Below are 16694 nucleotides of genomic sequence, written 5' to 3' on the forward strand. Positions count from 1 at the left end.
CTTCTCTAGTTCCACCCCCCCCCCCTCCATTTATTTAGTTTGAAGTTGGAATTAGAATATTGAATGGTGACTTCCAAAAATGCAGAGGAGATCAACTGATAATTTTGATTTGACCTTCATGGGGGTGCCAGGACTGTTCACCTAATGTGCTCTAAAAGGAGCACAAAACTGTTCACCTCTATGTCACTGGGTCTGTGCTTCCAGAGGTTAATTTTTGAACAATCACTCCAGCAGCCTGCCGGAGTAATGAAGCAATGCTGGTTTGTATGACAAATGGAACTAGAAAAACCAACCATCAGGCAATCATCATAATGACTGCCAAAATTTACTGCACCTTAATGAAATGTCTTTCATTGCTGGAAAGTGTCATATGATGGCAAATACTGTGGTCAGCTGGGGGTGGCTGTGTTAGTGATGTAGTTCAGTCAGTGTTTTTAAGGCAATCTCCTGGTCCTCCCCACACAAAAGCATCCAAAATATACGGTGTTTTCTGATAACAACAGCTCTGATTTTACCTAATGAATTTTCAAAGCCAGTGAAGAAACTAAGAGCGATTAGGCTGTAGAAAAGCAGCATCTACATTAAGCGATACGGTATCTTTTCTCTATGGACCCATCTGGTTGACTAAGACTCTAGACTTTCAGGAGGGACATGTGTGTTTTGGCTCTGCGCTGTCTGAGACAATGACGTCTTAGTCCGTGGACATGTTTCCTACAGGCTGCAGTACTTTGTGTAATATATACCCATTAATTGTAAAGGTGTTTGTGTCAGCTTATGACACAAACATAGGGATGGATCTCTGCGTTTCTGGAGAAGAGGTGGTTATAGAAAAGAGTTGTCTGTTTTTCTTTTACATCAAATACTGATAATGAGTGCAAGGAAGACAATTGTTGAAATATTCAATATAAGCAAATGGTTGGCCTGAAATGCACAGTGTCACAACTACAATAGTGTAAATGTGTGGCAGTCTAATGAACTGAAAGCTTCTGAAAGTTTCTTATTAATATGGGATGCAGTATGAAAGCAACATTTTTTTGTACAACAGAAACAATTACTTTGTGATAAATACCATACATACCTGTGCTAACTGCAGGACAGAAACAGGTAAATAATGACCTAAGGGGAACCATTACCTGATCCAACACCTCTTCTAGTAAAATCAAACAAAAATAATTAGATATTAAGGCATTAAAAGCTAAATATACTATATTTCCTTCTTGATAAGCAAATTTTAAAGAAAAAAATTAGGAAGGTGTCTAGACATACAAATTCCTCCAGCCAAGCAGTGCTTGCCCTGATCTCAAAGCCTCTTTGATTTTAATAGATCTACCAAGGTGCTAACTTGCAACTTCCAATGATTTGTTCATCAATCTTTATAAACTTTACAGCATGGGATGGAGCAAATTTATTTTTCAGTTAAAGGGAATGCACATACACACACTCAGTTTCTGTTACACACAAATTATCAATACCTGCAAACATGTTACAGGTGTCAAGCAACTTAATACAGAGGAAGGGAGCAGGCTCAGTGTTAGTGTTCTGTCCTAGTAATGAAGCAAATGTAGGCAGTGAGCCCTGAAGCCTTCAACAGGGGGCAAAGGTTCCCAGCTCAGTGTGTTGGCAGAATTTGGGTGCTGCCGTTCTGCTTGTCCTTAAAAGTTGTCTAGAAATAGTTATATATATAATTCTTTAAATGTTCCTCCCTTGTTTGTAGTTTTTCTGTATGTATTTTTAAATAGCACCAAAGGATGCTTGCGTTTGTGGATAAATATGATAAATAAGTCTTCTGTTGCTGCAGTCCTTAGTGAGGCTGCCTTTAATCACAGCTGGAGCAGTTTCTGACCAATATGTGAGTACTTAATAAAAAGATAAATTGAGAAGAAATAAACCATTAAATACATAATTTTAATTGTAAAGACCTATCTCAATGCAAAACTTGTTTTCAATTCCTGCAGAAATCCCTTGATGTAATCTACTAAAATGATTGTTTCAACAACAACAACAAAAAAAAACCAACAATGTGGTAAGAGGGGACATTGTGAAAGATATGGAAATTTGTGAAAGAAACGGAAAAACATAAAATGCACTTCGAGCCACACTTTATATCTTTCTATTACCTGTTTACTGCAATTTTGTAAATAATGCCAGGAAATTAGTTCTCTGGGGCAGAACTGCTTCAGGGAAATGTTTATTTCATGAGCAGCAGAAAAACGAAGCCTGGTCCCTGCCTGCGCGTGGACCTGCCTGTGCCACCACGGCGGCTCCAGCTTCTAGAGGGAGCCCGTGCTCTGGAAGGAGCCTCGGCAGCTCCTCCCTGTGCCCGTGCTGGGGCAGCCCAGCCACCCTGCTGCCCTCCTGCTCGCTGCCTGGCACCGGGAGCTGGCTGCTACTGGCTGCGGTGGGCAAAGCAGAGGGCTCCCACGACTGGACTGGGCTGCCCCAGGCCCCTACAAGCACGGGTTGGGGATGGCAAGGACTAGCCAGAGAGCTGGTTGGAGTTCTCACAAAATGCTCTGCAAATGTTTGAAAGCTTTTCCTTCAGCATATATCTCTAAGTGTGTGTTTTGTCTGTTTTAGGCACGTTTTTCTTACTGCACCACACTTGCTTTATGTGTTGACAGAAGTATTGTTTTTTTTTTTTGTTTTGTTTTCTGGGAGGTAAAGCAAGTCTTTTTTCATTTTCAAAGCTGGGTTAGTGCTGTATCTGAGTTGCTTTTTGAAATTTTCTATCCATTGTTTTCAAAGTTATGTTTACGATATTTTCCCAGAGCTTTCTCTCTCCCTTTCTTCTTCAGGAAGCTTGTTTAAGCTTTGTGTCTGCTCCCCAGGTTAGATCCTCGCTCTGAAGAAGCACATCTTTGACAAGGAGAAAGGAAGCAAAAAACTTTTAGTCATTCCTAATCTTTCTTTCCAGTGATGTCAAACTTCTTCCCAGTCTGGAGGGATTTGTTTAGTGTGGCATTTTTCAGTAGCCAAAGTTCCTTTGTCTGTGGGCTGCCTTCTCCCTCCACGCTGTGTTTCCAAGGGTGAGCCCAGCCGGGATCAGCTGGGTAGGGCTGCACTGCCCAGTGACTTCCCAAGTGTGCAACGACAAAATGCGGGGAGGTTTTGCACAGCCAGGTTTTCACATGTTTCACTGGGAGACCCGTGGGATTTGAATTTACTAATACAGTCAATAAAAAATGGGTTCCGTGTTTGTATTATTATTATTATTATTAGGGTTTCTCTGCATTCTTCTTTCATGGATTCTTCCTTGTCCGTATCTTCCTCAGCTGTACCCTCTGGAGTTAAATCTGCCCGGATGTGCCCCTACAGACCGTTTCAAACCGATAGGACCTGCAGTAACAGGATAGAAAATGGTCCCCAGCACCTCACCCTGATCCTCTGCGCCCTCTGCTCAGGCTCTGCCATTTTTGCAGCCATGCATCATATCTGTCTGCGGCTCACACGTGCGTGATCTCCATGGCGACTTGGGCACTTGAGGTGGAAATATGAGCTGGTAAGTCACGGTTACTCTCCCTCCTCCTCCCTTCCGCTCGGTGCAATGCGGGTAATTATGTGTGGTACTTTTTGGACTGGACTGTACTCATCCGGAGCAGAGCACAGACAGCGAGTTTTAATTCACCCATGCAGTTTGAATACCTCACAGGGATCAGCAGCAGAGCCCCGCATGTCAAGGGGCTGTGGAGGGGCTGGCACAGGGTCCTTTCCTGGGGCTCAGTGATGTCCCTTGCAGGGGACAGTGATGCCCGACCAGTGGAGCGCAGAGAGAAAGCCCAGGTAGCTCCCCCTGCTCTGAGCATGGGGTTTGATGACTGAGGGTCAGCAGTAGGGAAATGCAGGTAATTAGCTCCCCTGTCCTTGCTGGATACCTGCAGAAACAGAAACATAAATATTGAATTATAAAGACAGAATTTGTATAGTCACGGAATATATACATACATTATAAAGTGGAATTTTAGGTCTAAAGCATTCAGTTACCTGGTGAGTACATTGAAATTTTGTCTCTTTGTATGCACAAAACACTTCCTCTTTCCATTGGTGCAAATGACTTGAAATGAATAATGTTTTTCGTGTTTGTTAGCATCATCTCCCCCTGTTGTCCATCGACATAAAATGCAGTGTTCTGGAACATGAAAAAGGCAATACATTTCCTCCAGTTCTTTGTAAGCTGATATGAAGTACACAGACACCTTCTGAAGTTTTGTGCATGCTGTGCTCTTTTTTTCTTTGCTGCAACAAGAAAAGCCTTTTCTTTTAACCTGCCTTCCTTTGAAGAAGTAACTCAGGAAGCTTCATGGCTTCTCAAGGTAAGTGCATCTATAGTCTGTATTTTTAGATCATGTTTATAGAAAACTACAGTCTCGTACGTTTCCAGCAATCAGCAGTCTGATGAAATGAGAGCTTCAGGCTAAAACCACAGCAGCCAAAGCACGGTTGTTTTGGCTTCCTTTAATTTTTCAGCATTCAAGAGGCTCCTGAGGAGGCTAAAATCTATACTGGAATGTTATTTGAATAATATATGTTACAAAATGTTAGCATGTGCATTCAGTCAGAAAATGGTGTGTTTGTGTGTTTGTGTTTAAACCTGTCAGTATAGGCTGTATGGAAAGACATGTACTGATCCAAGATTAACACAGATTTTTGCACTATTCTTTCCTATTCCACTTTGAAAATACAAAATCAGCAAATGCCTTTCACTTTCAAAACTGCCCAGAGTAATATAGGAAAATAAATATCTGAAGGAGAACTGAATTTAACCAGATTACTTCTATCTGTGTTCATTTTTGTCATGAATTGTCTTTGAGCTGGAGCCCATTGGGTATTCAGGGCTACAGATAAACACTATACGATCAGATATATAGTAGTATGCTGATCTAACAAGCCATCAAAATTCATTTTTTCTATTCTGACAAATACTAAAACTAAACAGAAAGACACAAATCTGTTTTTTCTTAATGTGAATGCAACCCCATAGAGGTCACCCTGGTGTTACGTATGGAGGCAGATGCTGGCCCAGGGAGCTCCAGCAATGTCTGTGTGTTTGCCAAATGTTTACCATCCTCATTCCCCCCCACAACATACTTAAGACATTCAGCATTTTCAGTGTTTGAATTTATACAGCAGCAGACAGATTTAAGGGCATTGTTGTACTATTGGAATATACATTTTTCCCTGAGGAGTATACATTTTGCTTGTTTTTAGCCATATAAAAGAGATCTGGTTATGTGTATTTTAATGTATAACAATTAACAGAAGCAACAAAATATTCATGTTGTGTAAAATAGTTTCATAATGAAGGAAGTTGATAATATGCTTCTGTTAGGAGCCAGTAGCTCCCTACATTATAATTGTATGGAATGCTCACTGTATCATGTGGTAACTTTTAAGTTCCCCCATACCATAAATGAAATAGGAAAGAACCACAAAAAAATAGACAGAGCCTCAGAGTAGCTTAGGTTGTCATCAATATTTAATGTATTTACTGTTTGATTTTTGTATAGCTTAAAATTTGACTGGTAGAACTGCAATTTGTTGTCTTTTTTCTCTTTATTATCCAAGAATAACACAAACACTTGACCACTTTATGGCATTTCATGTAACAACAAGAGTTATGGCAGTAACAGAACCCTGTGAGGTAAAATGATGCAGAAGAGCATATAAAATATTTATCACCCAGTTATACATTTTTAAAAGCCAGCTACAAATTCAAAGGGGTTGCTTCTTCTTCATGTGGTCTCAGACTTTGAAGGAAAGCAGTGGCTGCAAAGGCAAATTAAGATCAAAATATGATTAAACGATGAATCAGCCACACTGGGTTCAAATAAAGCTAAAGGATCTCATTTAAACCCACACCTGCAAAATAGATCTTCAGACCTAAAGCCCAAGTTCCTTCTAGATCTCAGGCCTCATTGTGCCCAAGTATTGTTATGCAGGAGATAAAAATGATCAGTCTGGAGACTGCTTTCTTGCTGAAGCACGGGGGCTCAGTTTAATACGAGGACTTGCAATATACGTGCTGAGAGCTTCAGCTGCTCTTGCTTGTTCCAGCAGAGCTAGTGTTACTGAAGGCTGTGGAAAGATGCTGATGGTGAAACCGATGGGATTGCAGAATCAAATGGCCAAGGAGCTTGCTGCACGGAGAGAGAAGATGCCTGTGTATATGAGTAGATTGATGCACAGAGGTGCCAGTAACAGTAAATGCTCACGTTACCTCCAGCAGCACTAGTCAGGGTAACCAGCATTGTGTCCTAAAAGAAGGGTTTGCAACAGCAGACCAGAAAATGCAGCTTACCGGTATCTGATCTCCTGTTAAGATTAATGAATAATGCACTGGAAGAAGCTGTAGACTTTTCATACCACAGCTGTAACATGTAGCATGGGGAATATGAGATCCCTGGAAAGTTTCTCTCTAATTAAAGAGAAAACATGCATGCCCTTAAGATGCTGGAAGGGAAACCAGCCCTGACAGGTAGCTGGGTGGACATCAGCACAGCGGGAGCAGTGCCGAGCAGCCCACGCTCAGGAGCCCACGGCCACTCCATGTGTGGGCATGGCTCAGCTCCAGCCTTGTCCCATGGATGAACTGTCCCAGCATCTCTGGGTTTAGTTTCATCTGAAGGGATCTCAGTTTGCAAGCTCCAAGAAAGCTTTATAGGGTGAACCGGAGTGCTGGAAGTGAGGGAGCATCAGGAGATTCGCTTCAGACCCTTGCTCTTCATCTGAACTAAAATGCTGACATAGTCCCAGGCAGAATGTGACACTAGTGTCCCAGTTTGGATCCGAGCAACTAGCTGCTGTTCGACGCTGTTCGTTTCTGATTTTTTTTAATTTATTTTCTCCTCCTGCAGAATCTCAACGACAAACAAACCCGATCTTTAAGGATTACCTCCCTGGTTCTTCTGGCCTTCCTGAACAAGATAATCCTGTTGAACCCATAAGCCTCTGGAAGCAAACATCGCATGCTCATAACTTGCCACCTGGTCTGGAGTACCTGAATCAGGTCCTGAATATTTCCAAATGCTAGAACTGTTCTGTTTTCATCATGGACAGATAAATTTGGGGGGTGGGGGAGTGTTCTTTTTTTTTTTTTTCTTGTGGAGGGGGAGTTGGAGAAGGGGAAGCTTTTTGGTTGTCTGATATTACGATGAAATAAGGAGCATAGGACTAATAAGCTCTTCCTTCATTGCTGCCATTCATTTTTATGGAAAACCATTTGTTGTGTGTGTAGTTCACCTTGCCCCCCAAACATGATTTTCCTGTCTCTAGGACTTGCTTTTTCCTGATCATAACTTTTATCCCTCTCATTGTCCCGCCCAGTTTCCTTCCAACTCCTTAAGAGCTCACTCCCAGGGAAACCACTGCCAAACTCCGGTTGACCTCAAAACTAGTCTGGTTGATGAAAACAAGCAGTGTGCAAAAGGAACTGTCACATTCCATCCTTTTGGGAACATGCAGGTCTTCTGAGCAAATTCCTTGTGCCCACCGGGACAGTGCCCTCAAGGTTAGAGGGAGGGTCCTGGGAAAGCCAGCTCCCAAGGGGATGACTCAGTGAGTGAAAGCCTGGGCAGCTGCAGACCCGCACCCACTCTGTTTTGGGCTGTGGGGCAGGAAAGGGCTAGTGCCAAAGGCAGAGAATTGCATGGAGATGGAAGCTAAATTCACAGGCAGGGGAGGGAAAGGGAATGGTAAAGACATCTTAGTCCTGGTGCTAAATGTGCACCTGTTCACCTTGCTCTGTGAAACCACACAGCTCCTGGAGTTCCGATCAGTGGTGTTCTGCAGCTCCATAGCTTCAGCAGATCAGTTCCAAAAGTTTCATCTTTTCCTGATTTTTTTTTTTTTTTGGAGGTCCACCCCTGGCTACTGCTTTGACACTGTCTCCAGTTTGCATTTCACAAATGGCCAGATACCGTCACTCTTACATACACTGAGTAACACTTCATGCATCTCAGCTGGTGTGGCAGGGGGCAGAATCAGGCCCACAGTGTAGTCAGATGACGGTGATTCCAATGCACACACTTCTGCTGTGTTTGTGCTTTGGTAGTGCTGAGAAATGCTTGTTTCACTTGAGGGCTCTATTTCAAATATGCTTGTCTGTAGCTTGGTTTAGAAGCAGAAACTGAATGCACTTTATATTTGGAACCTAAGCCACTTAGATAGCTAACAAAACCAGGAGGCCCTTCAGAAATCATCTTTCATGTGGAGTTACGATTTTCATTTCATGGTGCCTGTGCACAAAATGATATGTGTTGTCAATTACAGAAGCGTTTGTTCACAGACTGTCGAGCTACATTTTTTAGTCAAAAAGTGATTGTGATAGTAAATACTTGCCAGGTTACATATTCAGTCTTCTGCATGAACATGAATTACACCTCAGCTTTAGCTGTACAATGTGGGCAAGCACATTCTAGTTCTCCATTTTACAGAAGCTTTACATCTGACACAAAGACAAAAGAGCAAGGAGCTGTCAGAACTATAACTAGAACTCAAGACTTCATTCACGCTTGTTCTCAGCCTAATAACCATGTGCCTGTGCTGCAGCCCTTCCTAATTATTCTCAATTTGCTCTGCTGTCTGAAGAGAGTAAAGAGGGTATGCAATGCTGAGCCAGCCTGGCTTCCTGACACAACCATGTTGCCCCTGAGCAACCCACTGCAGGTTTTCTGTTAAGGATTTTCATTGTGTAAGAGAAAAAAAAAAAAATACATCTGCTTGCTGGAGAGTGGCTGAAGAGTGTTAAGCAATTTTCACCGAGGTTCAGCTTCTCCAAGGTCAGGTCTGGCTGTTAACGTGGTCTGACAGCATCCCCTGGAGTAAGGGCTAGGGGACAGTAACAACAAAATGGCGATTGCACCTCTTTGTGTTGCACTGAAGATTTCTGCTCACTAGGATTTTTGTTACTGATTCAAGCTTTGAATCCAATCTGCTGGAATAAGGGAGGTCCAAGGACGACTCGTGGGTCCATGTCTGCTGTGTCACTGCCCGTGATGCTGCATTTGTGAGAGGATGTGGTCAGCCTGGCCCTCACTGTCCCTCCTGCTGGCCAGGGAAGCTGTGGAAGGAGAACAACTCTCCCTTCTCCCTCATTCTATTGATTCTACTTTTCTAGATGAATTTTTTTTTGAAGTAATCCAGTCCTCTGCTCTCTTGTATTTAGGTCTATTTAGAGATTCAAACCTCCCCTCCTCTGGATTATTGGCGTATACCACAGCTAGTGTTTCCATGCGTTGCAGAATGTTCTGGTGTGGGATGCTACTTGTACTTGCTGTGAGATCCCCACAGTCTTATACAAAACAGGAACTCAAGGGCCCAGCATGTAGTGATGGGTGAGAGGAAAAGAAAATATCTGTCTCGTTAAAGCCAGAAAGAAGTATTTCCCTCTGGAAATACACACCTGAAGCCAGCCAGGCTGTGGAGCAATGCACTTGGCTGTTCAAAGCGCTTCAGAGACTGGCAATATACCGCTTCTGCCCTGGTACACTGATACCATGACTTTCTGTAATTACCACAAAAGTGACACTCTAAACACTTTTCTACAAGACAGGTTACCCCAAAACCATGATTAACTTCCAGATCACAGCCATAGTTCTTGGAATTGTGCAGTGTCTATCCCAAAGGTCAAGGAAACCTTTGCCCAGAGCAGGAATAGATGGAAGAGACCTGAGATGAATTTTCCAAGAAGCTCAACATTGTGTTGTGCCACTATCCAGGCTTAACGAATTTTGTAAGAAGTTTCTTTGTTTAGATTTTGTTAGACTGATCAGATGTAAATTTAATACTGACAAAACTAAATTCTGACAATTAGCTGTGTATAAGGAATTTAAATACATCTGAGCTCAAGAGGACCGAGACCCATGTAAACCAAAGGGCTTTGGATGCTTTCAAATGCAGTGCAGAATTCCCTTAATCCACAAGTGTCCCAATAAAAGATGCATCAGAATGGCTGTCTTGCAGAAACAAGGCAAAACAAACAAGCCTAACAAGTGGTACTGCTGTGTTGTCTAAATATGGCCTCTGCCTGGGACACAACAAACTAATACACAGAGCAAAATCACTCAAAGCTTTTAACAATACAGGCTCATTATTTTTCTTTTCCCTGTGAAAATCTATGTGGAGGAAAGGAATCCATATTAAATCAATACTAAAATTTTAAAATAGCCCTGCCATCTTTAACCTGTTTATTCATTTTTCATCAGCAGAGCTCAGTACCAACTTCCCATGAGCTCCAAGGCTTCTCATATCTCATGAAATTTAAATGACAAACAGCAAAGATTCTTGGGAGAAGATTTTTAAGTCCAAATATTTTTTATTATTTCTAGCATGCACATTTTAGAGATTAATGAAAGGGATACAGAAGTTTCTCTCTTACCAGTTTTTCTTTGCTGCCTGCACTAGCTGCAGGAGATGACTGGAATTGATAAATGGCTGCAACAGTTGGAATGTGTACCGGGTAAGATTTGTCAATCGTAAAATATACAAATGCCAGAGAACTGTGACATGCTGGTCTCAGAAGTCTGCCACATGCTTTTTGACTTCAGCTGTGAGTAATGGCAAAACCCTGTGTCAGGTTTCTGATACCTACCAGGGTTTTGAGTAGAAGGAACTAGCAATGCCTAACATGTCAGGTAAAACACGCACAAAAAGTCACATAAAACTGGAAGGTGGGCTGAAATCAAAGTAGACTGAAATTAAGGCTTTGTAATGCCAGTGATTGTTTTCTAAAGCAGAGTACGGCAGAGGGACAATAAGCACAGAAAAGCTGGGTGTCATGGCAAAGAGTTTTTCTCCTACATTTGTAACCAGTTCATAGATGAGGACAGTTTCAGGCAGTGAGGACTTCTCTGGGGAACTCTGAAGGGAAAGAAATATAAATGGGCAGGTGATCGCTGGCAGCTGTAGGCCCTTCCAACACTCACTACCTTGTTTTTTGTTTTTTATTTTTAAACAGCTGGACCGGATAATTATTCATCAGCAGGTGGAGCTCCTTGAAGGTATGGTGCAATCCTTATCACGCTCTAACAGTGCTGGTACACAGATATCTCCAAAGGGCTTTCAAGTCTTCTCCCCATCTTGCTGGAGTCATTGCAAAGCCTTCTGCTGACTTTGCGTCAGGCCTCTAATGTGGTGGTAGTATGGTGAAATGAGGAAAGGAGGATCACAAAGAGCCTCTGCTTCAGCCCTAAAACCCCTCTCTCAAAGGTATTAAAGATGAATTTTTTCCATGGATTGGAAAGATGGTTGTTGTCCTTAATAACAACTAACATACTACAAGTGAATAGAGAAAGAAAGGTTAAAAAACAAAATGAAGCATAATTTTATTTACATAGTTCCTCAAAATTTCGAAGTTTCAAGTTCTACAAGTAAACCATTTTTAAATGCGTTTCTCCCACTTGAAATGTTTTTGACCTGATTCTTGGGTACCTCTCTGAGTGCAAGTTGTCACTGAAGAGGGATAGCCTCATATCATTATTCTTCACAGGTTACAAAGAAGAAGCCAAAACCAAAACTCAGGACATGAATTCTGTTTTGTGATCTATACTTCAGTGTACAGCAAACCAAAGTCTTTGAACTAAATGTTCTTTCAAAATACAGAGCTGACATTATTATTTCATTATTATTGTACTTTGTGTAATTTCAAAACATTTTTTTAAACAGTCTCTGTTCATAGATTTTAGAATATATACTGCAGAGAAGACTGAAGCTGTAAACTTGTATGCAAAGCTGAATTTGGTGAGTCTTGGCAGAGGCTACCTCTAATTCTAACATTACGCTACGGTAACATCCGACTTGTTTTGCTTTATTAGCCATACTTGGCACAGAGACCTGCAGCAAATATGAGATAAAAAACCATTTGGGACAAAGAGTTTACTTTGCAGTGGAAGAAAATGGTTGCTTTGATCGTAACTTGTGTTCGCCTATAAGGTCTTTCACCATAAGGATCGCTGATAACTCAGGCCGAGAAGTGATTACAGTGAATAGACCCTTGAGATGCAACAGCTGCTGGTTCCCCTGCTTCCTGCAAGAGGTGAGTGCTGCCTAATTGCCTTTTGTCCAAGCATCTCACTGCATGTGCTCAGCATTAATTAAGCTTTGTGCGACCTCAGTGAGGATGGCAGGAAGGAATTCCCAGCCGCATCCCAGCCCCAGGCTGTGCGGAGGGCAGCTTATGTTCTCACCTCTGCGTGTGCCCAGGCAACATTACAAGTGGGAGGAGAATAAAAACCTTATAGTGGCTACCGGGCTATGTTCTCACTTCCTTTAAAGACCATTCTTACCTTCATTTAGAAGCAATTATTGGCAAAAAAGATCCTTTTACATGTGATGCTCCCAGCATGCTTCTTCCCTCATGGGCATCCCAAATAGACCCTTATATCTGACGATACAGATTTCTCCAGTTAGGTAATGCCCTAAAACACTGCTTGCCCTGATCAGACTAACATCTGTTAGTGCTACAGGTGTATGTCACTCACTGCAAGCCCAGTGTGGGAAAGATGAAAAATTCCTGTAGCCGTCAGTGCGTGGGTGTGATTGGGAGGCAGATACAAGAAAGCCGATGCATTGTGCCATGGGTCTGCCTCTTCAGGGCTATATATTTCTTGGAAATTGCAGAAAAAAAAAAAAGCTTCTTTGAGTGAAAAACACAGAATCAGATTTTTCCATTCCATTTTTCTCCTACTCCTGCATCTTTCTTATTTTATGAAAATGTTTTATAGAGTGACTCACCTACCTATTTTATTGGTTCTGCATCAGGATTTTAGAAAAAAAAGGTCCTTGGGTAGCACAATTACTTCATAAAAAAGCCTATAGGATACTTGCTGATTACAATACTTTCGTATTACATTATATGACTTTTCTCAAATCTCACATTGATGTTAGCTTCTGGTGCAGCTTTTGAGGTTTGCATTGTTCACTGTATTTAAAAACACCATTAGACAGCCATTAGATATCCAGTTCATGGTTCAGTAAAATGATACATAATTACGTTCAGTAAATAAATATTTTGCAGTTATCTAAATGATACAGTATTATGGAAAAATACACTAATATAAAGCTAGTTTACAAGATTTTGTTTTGCTTTGTTTGATAGCTAGAAGTGCAGTCCCCACCAGGTACAATAGCTGGGTACGTTGTACAGAACTGGGACCCTTTTCTGCCTAAGTTTACTATACAGAATGAAAGCAAAGAAGATGTCCTAAAAATAATTGGCCCATATGCAACCTGTGGCTGTTTTGAAGATGTTGAGTTTGAGGTATGTTACTTATGAGTGTTAAGAATTTTAAGGTTACTGCTTTGAATGAATTTCTCACTCAAAAATCCTATTATTCTACCCTTAAAAATATTAAGTACACTGAAATAATTTGGGAACAGAACTACAACGATGTGCATTGGTGTTCCTGATTTCTACGTGCAGATTCCTGCAGGTGTTTTCTGAACAGGAGTGACAATTCTGCATCCATTTAACATCATTTGTCAGGAGAAAAGTAATTCTGAAGAGCCATTGAAATATTTAGAGGGAGATCTATGAGATGAGAGGGAGAATGGGAGATGATTGAAGAAACCATGGACAGAGGTTTCTAATGTGAACAAAGCTCTTTCTCTTAGTTAAAGATTCATAAGAGTACTTCTGTGTTGTTAGCCACATCAGAAGAGTTCAGTAGGGAATGTCCCAATTTTCAGTATAGTCTGAGAAACATGAAGATGGCTGCATAATCAAGAACATATCTGTCAGTTGTAGGGGACAGTGGTCCACAGCAGTGATGCTACTGTGACTTGGAGCACATCAGAAACACAAAATGGGGAAAAAAATCTGTTATGAAAGAAGAATCGGTATAAATTTTCACAGTTGCCTTCCTCCACTTTTCCATCAGCTCTGAAGATGTTGATATCTCCAAATGTGTAAGAGAGAGACCCTTTCTTGTGCGCCATTCCTAAAAGTAAATCTGACACTAATAGAGCATTTCAATGACAAGAAGAAAAGAACAGCCTGACAACTATGGCATACTCTGCATACTGGGGCAGTCATTAATTCTGTGGGGATATAATCAGTGCATATTAGATTTATTTACATTTAGTTTTTTTTTCCTATCTTTCATTGGTGCAGGTAAAAGTTCTCAATGAAATGTCAACAATTGGCAAAATTTCCAAGTACTGGTCTGGATTTGTAAACAATGTCTTTACCAACACTGCCAACTTTGGGATCCAGGTCCCAGTAGATCTTGATGTGAAAATCAAGGCAGTGATGATTGGTGCATGTTTCCTCATCGTAAGTATGAAAAATCAAGAGGTAGTCCCATGGAGCTGGGCAGTCTGTGGGAACAAAGGGGCCCTTGCTGTCAGCTGTGATCCTACAAAGGCATACATGCAGTGAAAAGTCAAACCACTACCTGAAGGATAACAGTTCACTGGAAACCTTTTATTTATTTTTTTGTCATTCCATTTTTAGTTTTTCTATTTTTGTAATATTTTGTTCATTAAACTTTTAAAATAGTATTCTATGTGTAGTTCAATATCTTGCATGACAGGATCAAATATCAAATGTAGCAAACTCCCCCAAGCTTCTTATCTGCTGTGTTTGTACGGGTGTATGATCCATAACACAGGTTATGGTAGCTCTGGTGGCAATTTAAAACACTGCGTCCAGTTCTTAAGTTCCAGGGCAAAACCAACCCTCTAAAAATTAACTGTTCAAACCTGGCTCCCAGCTGGGACTCCTTGGTGGGGAGGGAGGCAGCTGCCTCTTCAATAACTCTGTTGAGTGTTCTGCATGTATAGTATTCAGGTCATATGATTTCTCCTAAAAAATAAAAAAATCTCTTGTGAAATTAATTGTAAGAAAAGAATTACATACGAAAAAGAGAATACTGTAGTTTTCTTAATGCTTGCTGCTTTTGTCAACTTTAACATGTTAATAGTAGCATGAAATGGTATCAGTCATCTGCAGTATATACATCAGAAAACACAAAAGGACAAAATTATGTAAATTACTCACTAGAAAGTATTTGCTTTAAAACAGCAACAGCTCAGATATTTAGTTTTTATTAGGTTAGAAATGTAACTCATAGTACTTAAGATTTTTGGATTGTCCTCTGAAACTCTGCTTGCTCAGTGGCAAAACAATATAAATTGATTGACTGACCTAATTACTTTATGTAATAAAAGCCTACAAATATGACTTTTGACATTAATTGTTGCATTTTTGTACCTTCCTTACATTCACAGTTTGTTTATTTGTAGGACTTAATGTTCTTTGAAAACTCTCTGGATGGATTATAACAGGATGACAGAAACAATAAAATATGCAGAATGTGTTTCAGTAAGTAAAAATGAACATGAATTGATCTTCTTGCTTTGAAGACTTATATGTTAGATACTTTCTAATTCTTTTTCATTTTCTTCCAGAAATCCCTTGAGCTTTGGACATGATTTTGAACTGCACAAATCCTTGTTCCGTACAGGAAAAGAAAGGGAGCTAATGATGTTGTTTATTAAAATATTTCTCATGTAAATAATAATTTGCCACTTACATTTCATATGCATTGTAGCTAAACATACACTTTTCCCACAGAGCACTGTTGCTTTGGAACAGTGCTATTCTCTTCTTTCCCTTTTGATGTTCCTGCATGGGAAATCATGAAAGATTAGACGAAGGCTTGCAGCGTCACTGATGAAAGTCAATGTTTAAAGAACCCTTTGATGCTCTGTGAGTGCTGGTACCAGTTACTAACCACATGAAGGTGTGTTGTGTGGGTTTTGCTTTTGCTTTTTCATAATTTTAGAAGTAATTTTCTGATTTGTTATTTAATTAATAGCAACAAACTGAGTTTGAAAGCAACAAATATAAAGACATCACCCAATGGGAACTTCAAGATGGTATCTGTTTAAGTAAGTTGAAAAAAAGGGAAATGATGTTTGCTAGTAATTTAATTTTATGGCAAAGACTTATTTAACGAGCAGCAGCCAGAAATTAGGCTTCCAACACTAGAGTGGGGAACACAAATTCCATTCAGAAAATCTGGATTTTCACTGCCTATACTGAAGGCAGAAAATAAGGTTTGAGAGAGAGTCATCCCCTATGTGCTAGAGGTGCACAAATCACTTAACATTTGAACTATTTAGTGTGAAGGATTCTTGTTCCCATGAACAAAAATCTTTTTTTTTTTTTTTTTTTTTTGGCCCTCTTCCTAATATCTGGTGGTAGATAACTTCTCATTCAGCCTTACCTGAGGCCACTCTAGAGCAAAACACCTTCCAGGGACAGAATTATTCTTTCTCTTTGGCAAAAGGAATGACAGGACTATGGAATAGCAGCTTTTTCTATTTCAGGTAAGTTTTAAATAGCTGTTCATTCCTGCAGTCACACCTCATAATATTGTTCCTAATCATTCACACCAACAGGCTTCTACTAATCCAGGCTTCCTGTCTAGGAACATCCATGATACACACAAGATATACACAGAAAAGTTTTTGTTGCAAAGTATTTGCTGTGCAAAGTTGCTTACATCTCTCTTAAAAACTCCAATGAGTCCTTCAAGAAGCAGAAGAGCACCATAAAATACTGGTGGTAAAACCAAACACTGTCATAATCACCAGTCAGGTTCACAAGAAGAAGATTTTACAAATCCCCTGGAATGCAGGATTTTGTAGCGTGAACTGGTAATTCAATTCTTGTAAATAACCAAACACATCAACGG

The 16694-nt window shown here is 40.5% G+C and overlaps 1 protein-coding gene across 1 annotated transcript; it reads left to right on the forward strand.

Annotated features, from left to right (window-relative positions):
* Window positions 1-3341: 3341 nt before the first annotated feature.
* PLSCR5 (phospholipid scramblase family member 5) lies at window positions 3342-15515 on the forward strand. Its single transcript, XM_035544699.2, has 9 exons — window positions 3342-3499; window positions 4085-4310; window positions 6852-7003; window positions 10952-10994; window positions 11808-12028; window positions 13091-13252; window positions 14105-14266; window positions 15238-15316; window positions 15403-15515. The coding sequence occupies exons 2-8, from the start codon at window positions 4298-4300 to the stop codon at window positions 15274-15276; spliced, it is 792 nt and encodes a 263-aa protein (XP_035400592.1). The 5' UTR covers window positions 3342-3499; window positions 4085-4297; the 3' UTR covers window positions 15277-15316; window positions 15403-15515.
* The last annotated feature ends 1179 nt before the right edge of the window (window positions 15516-16694 follow it).

The sequence above is a fragment of the Cygnus atratus genome, chromosome 9 (genome assembly GCF_013377495.2).
Source record: "Cygnus atratus isolate AKBS03 ecotype Queensland, Australia chromosome 9, CAtr_DNAZoo_HiC_assembly, whole genome shotgun sequence".
NCBI lineage: Eukaryota > Metazoa > Chordata > Aves > Anseriformes > Anatidae > Cygnus > Cygnus atratus.